This window comes from Danio rerio, chromosome 13 (assembly GCF_049306965.1).
Source record: "Danio rerio strain Tuebingen ecotype United States chromosome 13, GRCz12tu, whole genome shotgun sequence".
In the NCBI taxonomy this organism is placed as follows: domain Eukaryota; kingdom Metazoa; phylum Chordata; class Actinopteri; order Cypriniformes; family Danionidae; genus Danio; species Danio rerio.
The window spans coordinates 3869702-3884960 of NC_133188.1; the positions used below are offsets into that span (position 1 = coordinate 3869702).

General features: G+C 38.4%; 1 protein-coding gene across 5 annotated transcripts; it reads left to right on the plus strand.

The window, feature by feature from the left end:
- Positions 1-1168: 1168 nt before the first annotated feature.
- yipf3 (Yip1 domain family, member 3) lies at positions 1169-13463 on the plus strand. Of its 5 annotated transcripts, none has more exons than XR_012388434.1 (10): positions 1169-1417; positions 4573-4782; positions 4922-5028; positions 5119-5164; positions 7998-8090; positions 8197-8328; positions 8434-8996; positions 9125-9246; positions 9419-9605; positions 12444-13463. XR_012388434.1 is itself a non-coding variant. In NM_199907.1 (9 exons), exons 1-9 carry the CDS (start codon positions 1346-1348, stop codon positions 12578-12580), a joined length of 1035 nt encoding a protein of 344 aa, NP_956201.1. In that variant the 5' UTR covers positions 1220-1345; the 3' UTR covers positions 12581-13313. The 5 variants fall into 5 exon arrangements, 1 of the variants encoding a protein (NP_956201.1); XR_012388435.1 differs by having other exon boundaries at positions 9139-9246; XR_012388432.1 differs by having other exon boundaries at positions 8434-9246.
- The last annotated feature ends 1796 nt before the right edge of the window (positions 13464-15259 follow it).

Sequence of the window (15259 nt, forward strand, 5' to 3'; positions counted from 1 at the left end):
ATTTGTTGTCTTTCTATTTGGGCTGTCAAATTTGCCTTTTTGCAAAGAATTGGATCCAGAATAAGATGTGCTTTGATTACAGTTTTTTCTTGTTTGCTTTGACCTGGTTAAAGAAACTAGGTTCCTCTTCATTTTCATTATCACTATCCCTATTAGACAGGTCTTTCAAATGTGTAAACCCTTTCTCATTGGGTTGACACATTTTCCCCACCATTTTTCAAAACAGTTAACACAGATGTCATTCAAGCAGTCCAAACTCCATTGTTTTAGTTATGGTAACCAAACAGAAACTATTCCTAACTAATAAAAACTACCAACATCAGTATGAAATCACTGAAGCACCGGTTTGACACTCCTTCACACAAATCTTCAATTAGCCATCATTCTGCAAACCTTATAAAACGGTGGAAGGTCTGTGTTGTTCTGTGCCAGCATTGATGGAGGAGGTCAATAGTGGCTATGTCCTATACTCCCAATATATTTGACTGTATATTAGTTTACATGTGTTTTCTCTAATATTCACAGTATTTTATTACTTTTGCCTGTTTTGTTTTTTTACAGTATTTCAGTTTTCAGCCACAGTTTGAAAAATGTCATGAATTCATGAATAATGTCATGAATAATGATAGATAGATAGATAGATAGATAGATAGATAGATAGATAGATAGATAGATAGATAGATAGATAGATAGATAGATAGATAGATAGATAGATAGATAGATAGATAGATAGATAGAAATAATTATGTAAAATATCTAAATACATTTTCTTTTGCGTGAAATAATTTATTATCGGATGTTTACAATGATTATAAATCACAATATATCCATACAAGTAATTTTTATTTAATGGATTTAAGAAGTAAGCAAAATGAAACATTTTATTTCACAGCATCAAATAAGATGAAGGAAAAACACAGATCTTTATTATAAATAAGCCTAACGTTACGTAATAGGACTTTTATTTTGACATGGCATGAATGCTCATAATTGCTTCGGGTTAACTCATTAAAACTACAATGTTTTATGTCATTGAACATAGGTCATTTTTATATGCGTTTAAATTCGATTTATTATGACAATATGGATGAACATACAGTTCCAATGACTGGTTTGTCAGGAAGTTTTGGTCTACGCTTAACGTTAGCGGAAGTAGCGTCAGACATTTAGTCGTCATTACGTCGGATTTTAGTCCCAGCACTGTACAGCTGGCCAAACAATCCGCGTAAATCGTTTTAAAATCAAACTACAATGAACACCAAAATCAAACCATAGATAGCAATATTTTGGCAATCTAATTAGCTAAAGTTTCCGTTTATATTATTGTGGCTGTCAGTGCAAAACAATGTCGGCATCACAAGGAAGCAAAAACACGAACGCGGAACCATGGGGAGGTTTTGACGACAATATTATTCAGGTAATTTGCTTCTGCTCATGATTATTACAGTAATATAATATACATTTGATCTATTTAGCAAATCGTTAGTTTGCTTTGACCATTAGCACCTGAAATGGACCACTGTGGTGCTGTTCAGTTTCATTTCGACTTATGTACATTGTTTAGCTCATTAATTGTAAAATGTATGCAACGTGTTTAAAATACAATAAGCTAAAGACTCAAATGTGTTGTATAACCTTTGTCAAACAATTTTGTACATCGGTCAACGTTAAACAGGCAATTTTAAATGTCAAAACAGCGCATAGTTATCTCAGTATATTTCAATATGGCCTGTTTGTTTATTTGTGTTTCTTCAGAGCAAAATGTTCAACAATATAAACAACAGTTTTTACCATGGTTTATAGATGTCAAATGACCTTTAGTGGAACAATCTAACGTTTATATAACGTTACCAAAAATCTTGTCAGGGATTATTTGACAAGAATCATTTTAAATGATGATGATTTTATTTTATTTAAGGAGCACAGACCCAAAATACTAAAAAATTTAGTGTTTTCATGGCTTGAACTTTTTATTGATTTTCTTATCTGCAAAAAATGCATACTGATATCAAATACAGAGCATTAACATAAAAGCAGAACAATACTAAACAAATAAATACAATACATAAATAACATCATATAAATTGAGTAAATAAATCAAACCAAAACACATACAAAATAATATAAACCAAGGGATTTGGTGGTTGCTAATATCAAAGCCATAATTATTATTATTTTGTTTTGTTACAAGTTTAAATTAAATGCGTTTTAAAAGTTTATATTCATTCATCTATTCATTTTTCTTCGGCTTAGTCCCTTTATTTATCAGGGGTCGCCACAGCGGAATGAACCACCAGCATATGTTTTACACAGCGAATGCCCTTCCAGCCACAACCCAGTACTGGGAAACACCCATTTACACTCTTACGCTACGGCCAATTTAGTTTATTCAATTCACCTATAGCGTGTGTGTTTGGACTGTGGAGGAAACCTACGCCAACGCGGGGAGAACATGCAAACTCCACACAGAAACCCAAACTGACCCACCTGGGACTCGAACCAGCGACCTTCTTGCTGCGTGGCGACAGTGCTAACCACTGAGCCACCATATCGCCCTAAATCTTTATATTTTACTCATTTGCAAGCAAGACATTTTTAATCATTTTGATTGACGTGAAGTATGATAACTTACATCTTACATAACTTGCATTACGTTAACAAGTACAGGTCAGAATAATTATGTTGTATTATTTTTCATAAAACTGTCTTTTCTAAAGGATGAAAGAACATTATTTAACTTGCAGTTAGATTTTTTTTTTTACAAAAGGTACTTGAAATATTTGCGCTTTAGTCTCTGTTTTTCAGATCTTTTTGAAATTGTTGTTTTATTGACCAAAATGTTAATAAAAAGATTAGAAAAATAAATAATAATACTTTTTTATTATAACTGCTGGGGTCAATAATTGTGTTTTATGTCGCAAGTTTTTTTTTTCTCTGCCGGGGTCAATAAATGTGTTTACTTCACAGTTTATGCACAATTTGTTCTCTATCGTGGTCAATAAATGTGTTTACATCACAGTTTATGCACAATTTTTCCTCTATCGTGGTCAATAAATGTGTTTACATCACAGTTTATGCACATTTCTTCCTCTACTAGGGTCAATAAATGTGTTAAGATCACAGTTTATGCACATTTCTTCTTCTACTAGGGTCAATAAATGTGTTAAGATCATAGTTTATGCACATTTCTTCTTCTACTAGGGTAAATAAATGTGTTAAGATCACAGTTTATGCACATTTCTTCCTCTACTAGGGTCAATAAATGTGTTAAGATCACAGTTTATGCACATTTCTTCCTCTACTAGGGTCAATAAATGTGTTTACATCACAGTTTATGCACATTTTGTCCTCTACGAGGGTCAATAAATGTGTTAAGATCACAGTTTATGCACATTTCTTCTTCTACTAGGGTCAATAAATGTGTTAAGGTCACAGTTTATGCACATTTCTTCTTCTACTAGGGTCAATAAATGTGTTAAGATCACAGTTTATGCACATTTCTTCTTCTACTAGGGTCAATAAATGTGTTAAGATCACAGTTTATGCACAATTTTTCCTCTATCATGGTCAATAAATGTGTTAAGATCATAGTTTATGCACATTTCTTCTTCTACTAGGGTCAATAAATGTGTTAAGATCACAGTTTATGCACAATTTTTCCTCTATCATGGTCAATAAATGTGTTTACATCATAGTTTATGCACATTTTTTCCTCTACTAGGGTCAATAAATGTGTTAAGATCACAGTTTATGCACATTTCTTCCTCTACTAGGGTCAATAAATGTGTTTACATCACAGTTTATGCACATTTTGTCCTCTGCCAGGGTCCATAAATGTGTTTAGATCACAAAAAAGAACGAAATATTGCTTTTTAATTACTTTTAAGATGTTTCCAAGCATTTAAAATTAAATTTAATGGGTCACATCATAATCCAATGCATGAAAATAAATAATCATTTAGTGTGACACTTTATGTAAGTGTACAATTCACCCATTTAACAAACAATTAACTAAGACTTTTAGCTCAATAAACTACTAATTAATACTTGGTAAGTAAGTGCATGATTTTGCCAAGTACGATGTTTTCCTGCATTAACATCTGTGCTGATGATAATGTAATCTATACCTATTCCCTACCCCTAAACCTAACCATAACTGTCAATTATTCCCAAAATCAGAGGGGAATAATAGTTGGATAACAATCATGTAGAAGTGCATTAATCTAACCGTAAGCCTAAACTTAACATGAACTGTGAACATATCCCTTAATTCTGATTGGCTGATTGGAATGCTGTTCCAGGATCAATATGGATGTAAACCAGGAACATGTCCTACTTATTGAAATAAGGTTAGGGTTAAGGCAGTAGTTGGGTTAAGGTATTGGATGACCTTAGTACATCTAACCACAGTGTTGTATCAAGCATTATTTTAGTTTATTGAACAAACATCATTGAGTCGTTAGTAAACCGTGCTCTCCTTCATGACATCATTACATGCTGTAGCTAAACTGAGATGTGGCTTTGACTTGAGACTTCTTAAGACAGCATCTAATGTTCTGTGACTGACCTCAGGGCACCGGCTCGGCGGTGATAGACATGGAGAATATGGATGACACCTCTGGATCCAGCTTTGAGGATGTGGGAGAAATGCATCAGCGGATGAGGGAGGAAGAGGAGGTGACCGCCGAGGCTGCGGCCACAGAGGAGGACAACGGAGAATATGGAGAATTCCTCGGGATGAAGGGCCTGAAGGGACAGCTGGGCAGACAGGTTGCAGATGAGGTGAGAACATTTGATCTTGCATTTTTATTTCATTTCAAATGTATTTGCACAGTATTGGCATGATGGTTCATACCAGCCATTGCTTATGTACCCCTAAGCCTTGTCACAAAATACATTGATGTAACTTGTATCTACACAGGTATGGCAGGCAGGAAAGCGGCAGGCCTCGAAAGCTTTCAATCTCTATGCTAATATTGACATTCTCCGGCCATACTTTGATGTTGAGCCTATTCAAGTGAGAAACAGGTAAGACGCACATCAGGCTAGTAGCAGATTCACACTATTTACTCCGGCATCTTCTCTGATTCTGAAGTTAAACAACTTTTTAATCTGCAGGCTGGTCGAATCCTTGATCCCAGTCCGAATGATCAACTTTCCACAGGTAAGATTGATAATGCTAGCCTTAGGGCCTACTCACACTATGCTATCCGAACCGTGCCCAGGCCCGTTTCACGGATCGTTTGAGAAGTGTGAGTGCGTTGAATCACGAAGCCCGAAGCTGAAAGCGAGACGTGACTTTAAGGGACTGTTTCATGTCTTGATTTGACTGCATGTCACTGCATATGAAACGACTGAAACGATATAACTAGAGAAATCTCCACTGTGCTGCTGAGTGAAAGCGATTCTCACTGAACAGCGCAGCATCGATGACGTAAGCGTGCCCAGGCCCGATATGGTGTGAGCGCGGGCCGTCGGGGGAGATGGGAGGGGGGGACAAGCGTGCTTTGGCCCGGTTCGAGGCAACTGTACCTAGTGTGAGTACGGCCTGAATGGGCACCTATGGTGAAAAATCTACTTTTCAATCTGTTTGGACAGACATGTGTGTAAGTGTAGTGTATATACTGTCATATTGGGGTGTTATAAACACACCCAGTCCTTATTTTTGTTTTTCAAAAAATTTTACAACATAAAAACGATGGACCAATTGGAGCGATTTTGAGATCGACGTCGCCATTTTTAGCGAGTGAGTCAAAGCGGTGTCACCAAAGGAACACCCTTGCTCTATTTTTAGATGTAAAGCCTGATTTATACTTCTGCGTCAAACACCGGCATATGCTACGGCGCTGACGCATAGCCCTTCGCCGTGGCCGTCGCCGTCACTGACGTGCACCTCTCAAAAAATGTAACTACACGTCGCAACAACGTGTAGCGCAAGCTCTGTGATTGGTCGGCTTGGTAGCGCTGACGAGTCTGGGCAGGACCGAGAGCCGCGCGAATTTACAAGTGTGGAGTCCCTTGAAAGAGCTCCGGATGGAAAGTTTTGTTTTGTGTTTACCTCATAGTTAAAGTTGCTGCACGTCGGCCGGTTGCTGCCTCAAAATGAGCGAGTTTAAGCCACTTGTACATCCCGGAAGTGTTCAGGAAAAGCAAAAAAGCAGAGAAGAAACTCGACACAGAGGAACATTTACACCTCACTGCCCACTAGCGTTTCGGAAGTGTTAACGCAGACCAACAGAGACAGCGCGCAGAAGTATAAATGCACAGCCACGCGCGTTGCATGCGCCGTGGGTTACGCCGGTCACTTGACGCAGAAGTATAAATCAGGCTTAAGGCTCATTGGGCGCAACACAAGAGCCTTCATTGTCTTCCTGCGAATGAGCAACAGAGATTTTACATTTAGCGCCCATTTGCGCAGAACACGTCGTTAATGCAACGTATCGAGATTCGGACCATTAAAAACAGCTGATACACCGAGTCAGCACTCTCTCCCAAAACATTTGATTGATCTCGGCTGACGGATCAACATTCACCACATGATTGCTCTCATCCACGCTGTTGTTTGTAACTTTAGGTGGGTTTGCAAACCAGTGCATTTTTCATTGTGTCTTTCTTAAACTTCAGCAGTTTGCATTTCCTGAGGTCACAGAAGCTTCCTGTCATCTCAACTAGGTGCAGGTGGAAAATGCAAACGTGTTGCCTCGCGTACGCGTCCCTCCATTGGAAATAACATACTTGCCTTAGTTATAGCCTCAGTCAAAGTTAATCCAGTGTGCGTGGTTATTAGTCTCTGTGTACCACATGGGAAAGCTAGGTTGCTGCCAGAAGTGGTGTTAGTAAGACCAGCAGGGGGCGCTCAACCTGCGGTCTGTGTGAGTCCTAATGCCCCAGTACAGTGAGGGGGACTCTATACTGCTCAGTGGGCGCCATCTTTCGCATGAGACTGAGGTCCTGACTCTCTGTGGTCGTTAAATCTCCCAGGATGTCCTTCGAAAAAGAGTAGGGGTTTAACTCCGGCATCCTGGCCAAATTTGCCCACTGTCCATTAGGGCCTCCTCATATCATAATTGGCTTCATCTGTCTCCTCTCCACCAATCCGCTGGTGTGCGACCTGGCACAATATGGCTGCCATCGCGTCATCCAGGTGGATGCTGCACACTGGTGGTGGATGAGGACACCCCCCCAATGTGTAAAGAACTTTGAGTGTCCAGAAATACGCTATATAAATGTAAGGAATTATTATTATTATTACAAGCTCGGAACTTTAAATTAGCACGCAGCTGGCATGACTTTGTTTAGTTGCTGCAGTTTTGTTCCGTGCAGAAACACGGTGTTGAGATGCCTTTATGATAAATTACTGTTTCAAATTAAAGTGAAACTGGTTATTCGTTGCATCCCTATACGGATGATGCATGCATCGTTACATAGCGGCTGTAAAACTACACAAATGATTTTGTAACTACCACTCTGACACATTCTGGCACTTTAGGAATATTGATTCCTCAACAATACTGTCTGCTTGATCTGTGTCCAAGTCCGGGTCGTCCATGTACGGCTAAATGCTGGTCCTCTCACTCATGTTGCTTCTCTCTGTCTGCCTGTCTGCTGCCATACACAAAGGAGGGGAGCTCTTGGCTCCGCCCCCTTGTTAAGTTGGGCGGGAAGTTGAAACTAATTTTCATGTGAAGCAACACACCCCTAAAACAACGACCTGTGTAAACACCCCCAACATGACACTTTTAACACATTATAATAAACAAATCTGAACTGTGTTTTGAACTGAACCTAAACTGGCACACAAAGAAGAGCCATAATATTAATATTAAATCTTAAAAAGAGGTAAAATAGGTGCCCTTTAAGAATTAAACAACAGAAACCAAGTTTAATTGTACTCATTAAATATGTGAAGAAAGTTTAATGTGACACACAGGACACAGGATTTGCTGATCAAATAGTTTTTTTTGCTTCATGTGGCACTTTTTATCTTTTAAACCCAGAAAGTGGCAGGAGAGCTGTATGGACCAATGATGCTGGTGTTCACACTGGTGGCTATTCTGCTCCATGGCATGAAGACCTCAGGAACAGTCATTGTAAGCAGTGATGCCAATAAGAAACGTCATGCAGACTTTAATGCCCTGAATGTTTTTCTTCACCACAGTGCTCTTGCTTACAACCAGTGTTTGTTTGTTGAAACAGAGAGAGGGCACGCTCATGGGCACTGCCATTGGAACCGGTTTTGGGTACTGGCTGGGAGTGTCCTCCTTCATCTATTTCCTTGCTTACCTCTGCAATGCTCAAATTACCATGCTGCAGATGCTGTCTTTGCTAGTAAGTTTACATCACATCATCCAGTAGAAGGGATTGATGACTTCCATTTTTAATGCTGGGAATATTTGGCTTACATTATGTTGAAGATTGTTTGTTTGTTTTCAGGGTTATGGTCTCTTTGGCCACTGTGTGGTCCTTTTCATCACTTACAACGTCCACTTCCATTCGCTCTTCTACCTTCTCTGGATGGTGATTGGAGGACTCTCTACTCTGCGTATGGTAAGTTACTGATAAGGTACATTTAGGAGGTTGTTATCGCAGAATAACAGCCAGATGCAAAGCAGAGTAAAAGGCTGAAGGGCTTTGTTCTGCAAAAAACAACCAATCTGGATGACTTTATTTCACTTATTACATGGCTACCTGCTGCAAAATATCAAAGTTACACACAAAACATTGTTCTGATCCATTTTAGTTTACTAAATCGTTAAACACAAAGGTAACAGAAATGAAAACAGCTGATGGAGTATACACTAACCTGTGCATTATTCAGTCACAAGATGGCACCAAACAGTCAAAAACCACAGAGTGACAGACAAGCAGATACGTATGAATGTATTCACTGATGGTCAAGGTGATTCAAAGTTTCTGGGTGAGTCTGTGTTATTTAGTGGTTGTTATCTTTGAATAACATACCTTAGAACACAGGAGTCAAACTCAGTTCCTGGAGGGCCGCAGCTCTGCACAGTTTAGTTTCAACCCTAATTAAACACACCTGATCAAGCTAATTGAGTCCTTTAGGGTTGTTTGAAATCTACAGGTAAGTGTGTTAAAGCATGGTTGGAACTAAACTGTGCAGGGCTGCGGCCTGAGTTTGACATCCCTGCATGTCACGACTGACCAATCAGAATTTTCAGAAAACCCATAATTAAGTAAGATTAACATGGACCGGGATTATGCATGTATTGCTTTAGGACAGGGGTGACCAACCCTGTTCCTGGAGATCTACCTTCCTGCAGATTTCAGTTGCAACCTATATTAAACACAACTGCCTGTAATTATCAAGGGCTGTTCAGGTCCTAATTAATTGATTCAGGTGTGTTTGGTCAGGGTTTGAGCTGAAATCTCTGGGAAGGTCGATCTCCAGGAACAGGGTTGAGCACTCCTGCTTTAGGATGTGTTTTCAGCATATGGTACTGTCATGTGTTTTTCTCAGGTGGCTGTGCTCATCTCCCGGACCGTTGGTCAGACTCCTCGCCTCATCCTGTGTGGCTCTCTGGCTGCTCTGCACATGCTGTTTCTGCTCTACCTGCACTTTGCTTACCATAAGATGGTTGAAGGTAATGAATCTGCGAGCAAATGAGTCCTTTACATTCGGATATCTTAAAGGGCCATGAAACCCCCCGTTTTTGCAGGGTGTTTTCATACCTCTAGTATGGAGAAAGTCAGGAAAGTGGGTGTGTCTAGCTCTGTTTGGGTGGGAGTGTTGGGGGAGGGAAAAGGTCAAGGATTTGAATAAAAATGGGATTGAAAAATAGTTTGAAAGAGGTCATAAGTGGATAAACAATTTACATCTGTTTTTAGTATTGTCCACTTATCATTGGGTCAACAAAAACACATCTAAACACTAGGTGTAAATAGGGCCTGTATATGTATAAAACAACCCGTTGAAGTGTGTCATCCAATTCTATAATCATATAGACCAAGCATGAGAATGTCTCCAGGGCATTATTGTGACCTTTAGTAATTGAAACTCACTCTTAAATCTAATATTAGACATCTGAGCACCTATGTGTTTTTGGTGCTCTCTATTTTTAGCCCATTCAAATGAGGCCAGTTTGAAAAATGCCACTCATCTGTAGCACAGTGAACAGTATGATCAGAATCTGTTGTCTTGTTCTACATGTATTTGTTACCTTTCTAATGTAAATAATGTAATGCAATTGGTACCATTGATCACAGGGTAAATGTATATCCCCTGTGTTTGGGCTTTCTAATGTCACACAATATATTACATCCTACTGGTTTACTCTGGTGTTTAGTCTAACCTGGTATAACTTTGTAGTGTTAGCACTTAATTCTCCTTAAAGGTGCTATAGAATAAAAATCAGGATATGCCTAGACTTAGCTGAATAATAGGAGTTAAGTACATGGTCACTAATGTTTCCTCATTCTTTTGTAAAACAAAACTGTGTGAAAAGCAGAATATATTGAATTTTCCTAGTAAATTTAAACAATGATAGTTTTCCCCTTATTTTTAAGTTTATCCAAGCTTACTATGTATGTGGGACTCTTATTTTGTAAGCAGTACAAGCTTTAAGGCTGATTTATACTTCTGCGTCAACCAAACGCATATGATCCGTGGTTGAGGCAGACAGTAACATGCACCTCTCAATAAATGTAACTACACATCGCAGTAAGGCATATCACAAGCTCTGTGATTGGTCAGCTTGGTAGCTGTGACGAGTGTGGGAGAAATGTGAGCCTGTTGGAGTGAGTGTTTTAGTGTGGAGTCCCGTGAATGAGCTCCAGATGGAGACTTTTGTTTTGTGTTTACCTTATGATTAAAGTTGTCACACGTCCGCCAATTCCCGACTCTGAATAAGCGAGTTTTAGCTACTTGTACATTTAAGGTAGCGTTTAGAAAAAACAAAACACCAGCGAAGAAACTCGACACAGAGGAACATTAAAAATCTACTACTAGCTAGTGTTTCTGAAGTGTTATTGCAGAGCAACACAAACAGCACGCGGAAGTTTAAATGCACAGCAACACGCAAGGCATGCGCCGTGGATCACGCCATACCTGTCAACATTGGGATGTGAAAATAAGGGATATGCCCACCATAATAAGGGATCTTCCCCTCAACCTCCTTTAAACAATCCCCAAATTCCTAAATATGTTCATTTGGAGCTGTTTCATTGTAAATAAACAGTTAAATGGTCAATAATATGTTTTGTTATTATTATTCACAAAAGAAAAAATAAATATATAGCCTACATTAGCAAACAGTTTAGCTTTTTAAAATGAATAGCTATTATAATAAAATAGAATCAAGCTACCAAATCTCATTAGTCATTTTTTTCACTGTAACTCACACATTCTGATTAAAGAGCAATGAATGAATCTCTTATTTATTTAGATTTTTTTCGTTTAATTACATTAAATAACAGGTGTCACTTTAATAATGCACACATCTAACAATATAATGAAGACATTCGACTGCTTTCTTAACTTTTTATGCTTATTTAAGAGAAAAAAAAACAAGATCAACATCTTTAGATATTATTATTATTATTCATTATGTGTATATATCTGTTTAAACATGCACCCAAAACCCAGACTTTCGCTCCGCTTCCAAATCGCATGTACAGAATCTGTTTGGGAATATATTTATTTATATTTATTTAAAAGTGTTTTGGTACCTAAACAAAGCGAAAGCACAGAACAGGCTCACATTTAAGAGCAAGGGGCGGCCCCTGGTGGTTCAGCGGTATGGGTTGCATATAGGGAGGCTCGGCTCTTTAATGTTTCTTGCCACCCTTCAGAGAAACACTGAAAATACAGGAAAATACCTTTACGGGATAATAGTGGGATATAACTGTAAAATATGTGAGAATCCCGGGAAAAACGGGAGGGTTGACACGCTGATCACTTAAAGTATAAACCAGCCTTTAAGGAAGAGTAAGCAATTCTTTAATGCAAAATGCAGGATATACAGATTGTAAATGTATTCAGTGTCGCCCCAAAGGGTCATACAGTCTGTTTAAATGTACTTTTTTTTGATAGTTTAACATGTTGTGAAATGTGCCATGTTTGTTTGTAATGAGGCAACAGACACATGCTGAATATTCATGTTTAACGCGAGTTTATGTATAGTGTCATATCGCTAAGCTCTTATTGTGACTTTGCTGGACTTTGCTTCAGTGACTTATCTGTTTATTGCTGGTGAATGGCCAATGTTGTCAAAAGCTATCAAGTGGTACTCACTGCAGAGCCACTTGGCCAGAGCTGAGCACCAGCAAAGGGGAGCTTGAGCTCCAGCTCCTCCTTCCTTGCACTTCTTCTAAGTGTTGTCACTGGGGGTTGGGGTGGGTGTACGCATTAAAACAGCTTAATGGTCAGGATTTTGCAGTGTTAGCTACAGTTTTTACCAATTTTTTTTTTTGTCTGTTTTCAGGTATTCTGGATACCTTGGAAGGACCAAACATCCCACCCATCCAGAGAGTGGCCAGAGATGTTCCTGTGGTTGCCAGTGCTGTTGTGAATGCCACCGTAAAGTCAATAGCTGCGATTGTACAGTCACAGCAATTGTAAATTTGGCTTCTGGGTAGGTCACACAGTCTAGCTAGTCTGCTGTACATATGTAGGGTCAGGGCAAAAGAATCATGGAGCGGTTTCCATTGAGCACCTTAGGTCTAAGCTCAGCTTGTATCTCACATATTGTTCCAGTAAAAAGGGCCTATATTGATGCTCTTAGGTCAAGATGACTTCCCTTTTGACTTATGTTATTATGAGACGTTTTGACACACTATCACATTCACTGTACACTTGTCTTAATCGTTTTTTGTTGCTAAGGGTTGAAGATCCTATGACCTGCTAATGTCAGAATGGTATTTTCAGGTTATATAAGGATTCCTTAATTAAAAATTCACTATATTTGACATTAAATGCAGCTGGCCGACTTGGTGAGAGTGTATTAATTGGTGCAATAGTCCTCAGAGATGTCTCGGTTATTGAGACAATGGATGAAATCACATAACACTTCTGTTTTTCGATCGTACGTCATTTTGATTCTTCATTAAGACACAGTAGAGAAATCTATTTTGTTCAGTGTACAGATTTTGAAAAAACTTTAATTTGAAGATGAGAGGTTGTTCTGGTGCATGCAGTCTGTTGTTTTTTTTTTCCTAATCCACAGTTAGCCAGGCATTTTGGTGCAGTCTGATTCCTCCTATTTAAAGCTATGGCTGGGGGTGAGGAAGTTCTGTGCTCTTTCATTATGTTGTCTTTTACATGTGAGCTTATTTAAAGGGTTCCTGGAATTAAAGAAATGCTGTCGTCCTCATTTGTGATCAGATGCATTGCGCTGAGATGTCTAGTGCTAATGGTTAGGGGTTTTACACCTCAAACCTAAGTGCTGTAATATTGTACAAACATATCAAAATAAAGCAGCAAAAGTCTGAAAAGTTGAATTAAAGCTGTTGGGTTGTGAAATTTAACTTGAGTAAAAGCCATTTAAATAACTACACTGTTAAATAGATTGGAAATCCACACAGCTCTAGCTGATGCTTTGAATGTGAATGGCTTGCTGAACTCTCTAAGCAATTTCATTTCCTTTGGCTTAGTCTCTCATTTATCAGGGGTCACCACTGGAATGAACCGCCAACTATTCCAGCTTATACAGTTTTATACAGCGAATGCTCTTCTGACTGCAACCCAGTAATAGGAAACACCCATACACACATTCACACACACACACACACACACACACACACACACACACACACACACACACACACAAAAACACTATGGCCAATTTTGTTCACCTATAGCGCATGTCTTTGGACTGTGGGAAAGGCACCTGGAGCAAACCTAAGCCAACATGAGGAGAACATGCAAACTTCACACAGAAACGCCAACTGGACTCGAACCAGTGACCTTCTTGCTTTGAGGCGACTGTGCTAACCACTGAGCCACGGTGCCGCCCTCCCAGCAATTTCACAACTCCAAATGATTGGATGCAGCTTAATGGATGATGCTCGGAAATAAGCTCAAAGCTTATTAGACTTGATAGACTTGAGATTCAAGTTAATGCAGGTAGAGGACTCTAAAGGCCAGGACACACCAAGCCTATGCCAAAGAACTACATTGAAAAAATGATTTATTGGATATATGTTTTTTTTTTTTAAGAAAGATGGTTGCAAACAGTTTATATGGGCTCGATTTAAAAAAAACTAATACAATTTAGTCATGTTCAACTTTAATTTCTTTGTTTAAATTTAGCCCATAAAAATGGTTTGCAACCACTTAAAAACTGACATTAATTATTTTTTAATTCAGTGTAGCGCTGAAGAAAACCAACTGTGTTGTCACCTTGTGTCCACACCAAAAACCTGAGGCTGCCTTCGTAACTGAAATGAAATGCATTGTGTTTTCCACCGAGGCAACTACACTGTAAAAGACGATTGTGCAAATTAGCTGGGACAACTTAATATTTTGAGTTATGTTAACATATCTGGATTGAATGTGTTGACAACTTGTATATTAAAGTTTTACTTGGCAGAACTTATTAAACTTAAAAAAAAAAAAAAGAGTCAGTTGAACTCGTATATCTTTTAAGTTAAGTTTATAAGGTCACTTTCTCCAATATCTGAGCTCTATATAGTACAAATATGTGCAAATAAAAACAAATACATTTTTAATGAAATACAAACACATACATATACATATACAGTTGAAACCAGAAGTTTACATACACTCTAAAAAAGGAAAATAACATTTTTTTTGGTAAAATGTCTGATGGTAAATCACACTAAATGTTTACTATTTTAGGTTCGTCAGGATTACCTAAATCGTTTACATTTGCTAAATGCCAGAATAATGTGAGAATTGTTTTCAAAGAATTTTTTATTAATTTCCACACAGTAAAAAGTTTTCATACATTTCCTTGGTATGTTTTGAGCTTTACTTTTAAACTGTATAACTTTGGTCAAATGTTTGGGGTATCCTTCCACGAGCTTCTCACAATAGTTTGAAGGAATTTGGCATAGCTGAGGTTTGTTAATAGGGAATGCTGGGCATCCAGCAAGCAGAGCATTACAGTAATCCAACCTAAAAGTCATAAAAGCATGAACTAATTTTTCTGCATCTGAGATGGATAGCATACTTCGTGACTTAGCAATATTTCTCAGATGAAAGAAGGCAGTTTTTTTTTGATAAATTATTAGTGGTTTGTATGAATTAAAATAAAGTATGACCAATTTTTAAATGCAC

Excerpts from the sequence above, each read along its gene's own strand:
- yipf3 (NM_199907.1), top strand. The coding sequence starts at position 1,346 with ATGTCGGCATCACAAGGAAGCAAAAACACGAACGCGGAACCATGGGGA. Across the intron at positions 4,783-4,921 it reads GCAGACAGGTTGCAGATGAG|GTATGGCAGGCAGGAAAGCG; the intron begins GTGAGAACATTT and ends GTATCTACACAG. Across the intron at positions 9,606-12,443 it reads TTACCATAAGATGGTTGAAG|GTATTCTGGATACCTTGGAA; the intron begins GTAATGAATCTG and ends GTCTGTTTTCAG.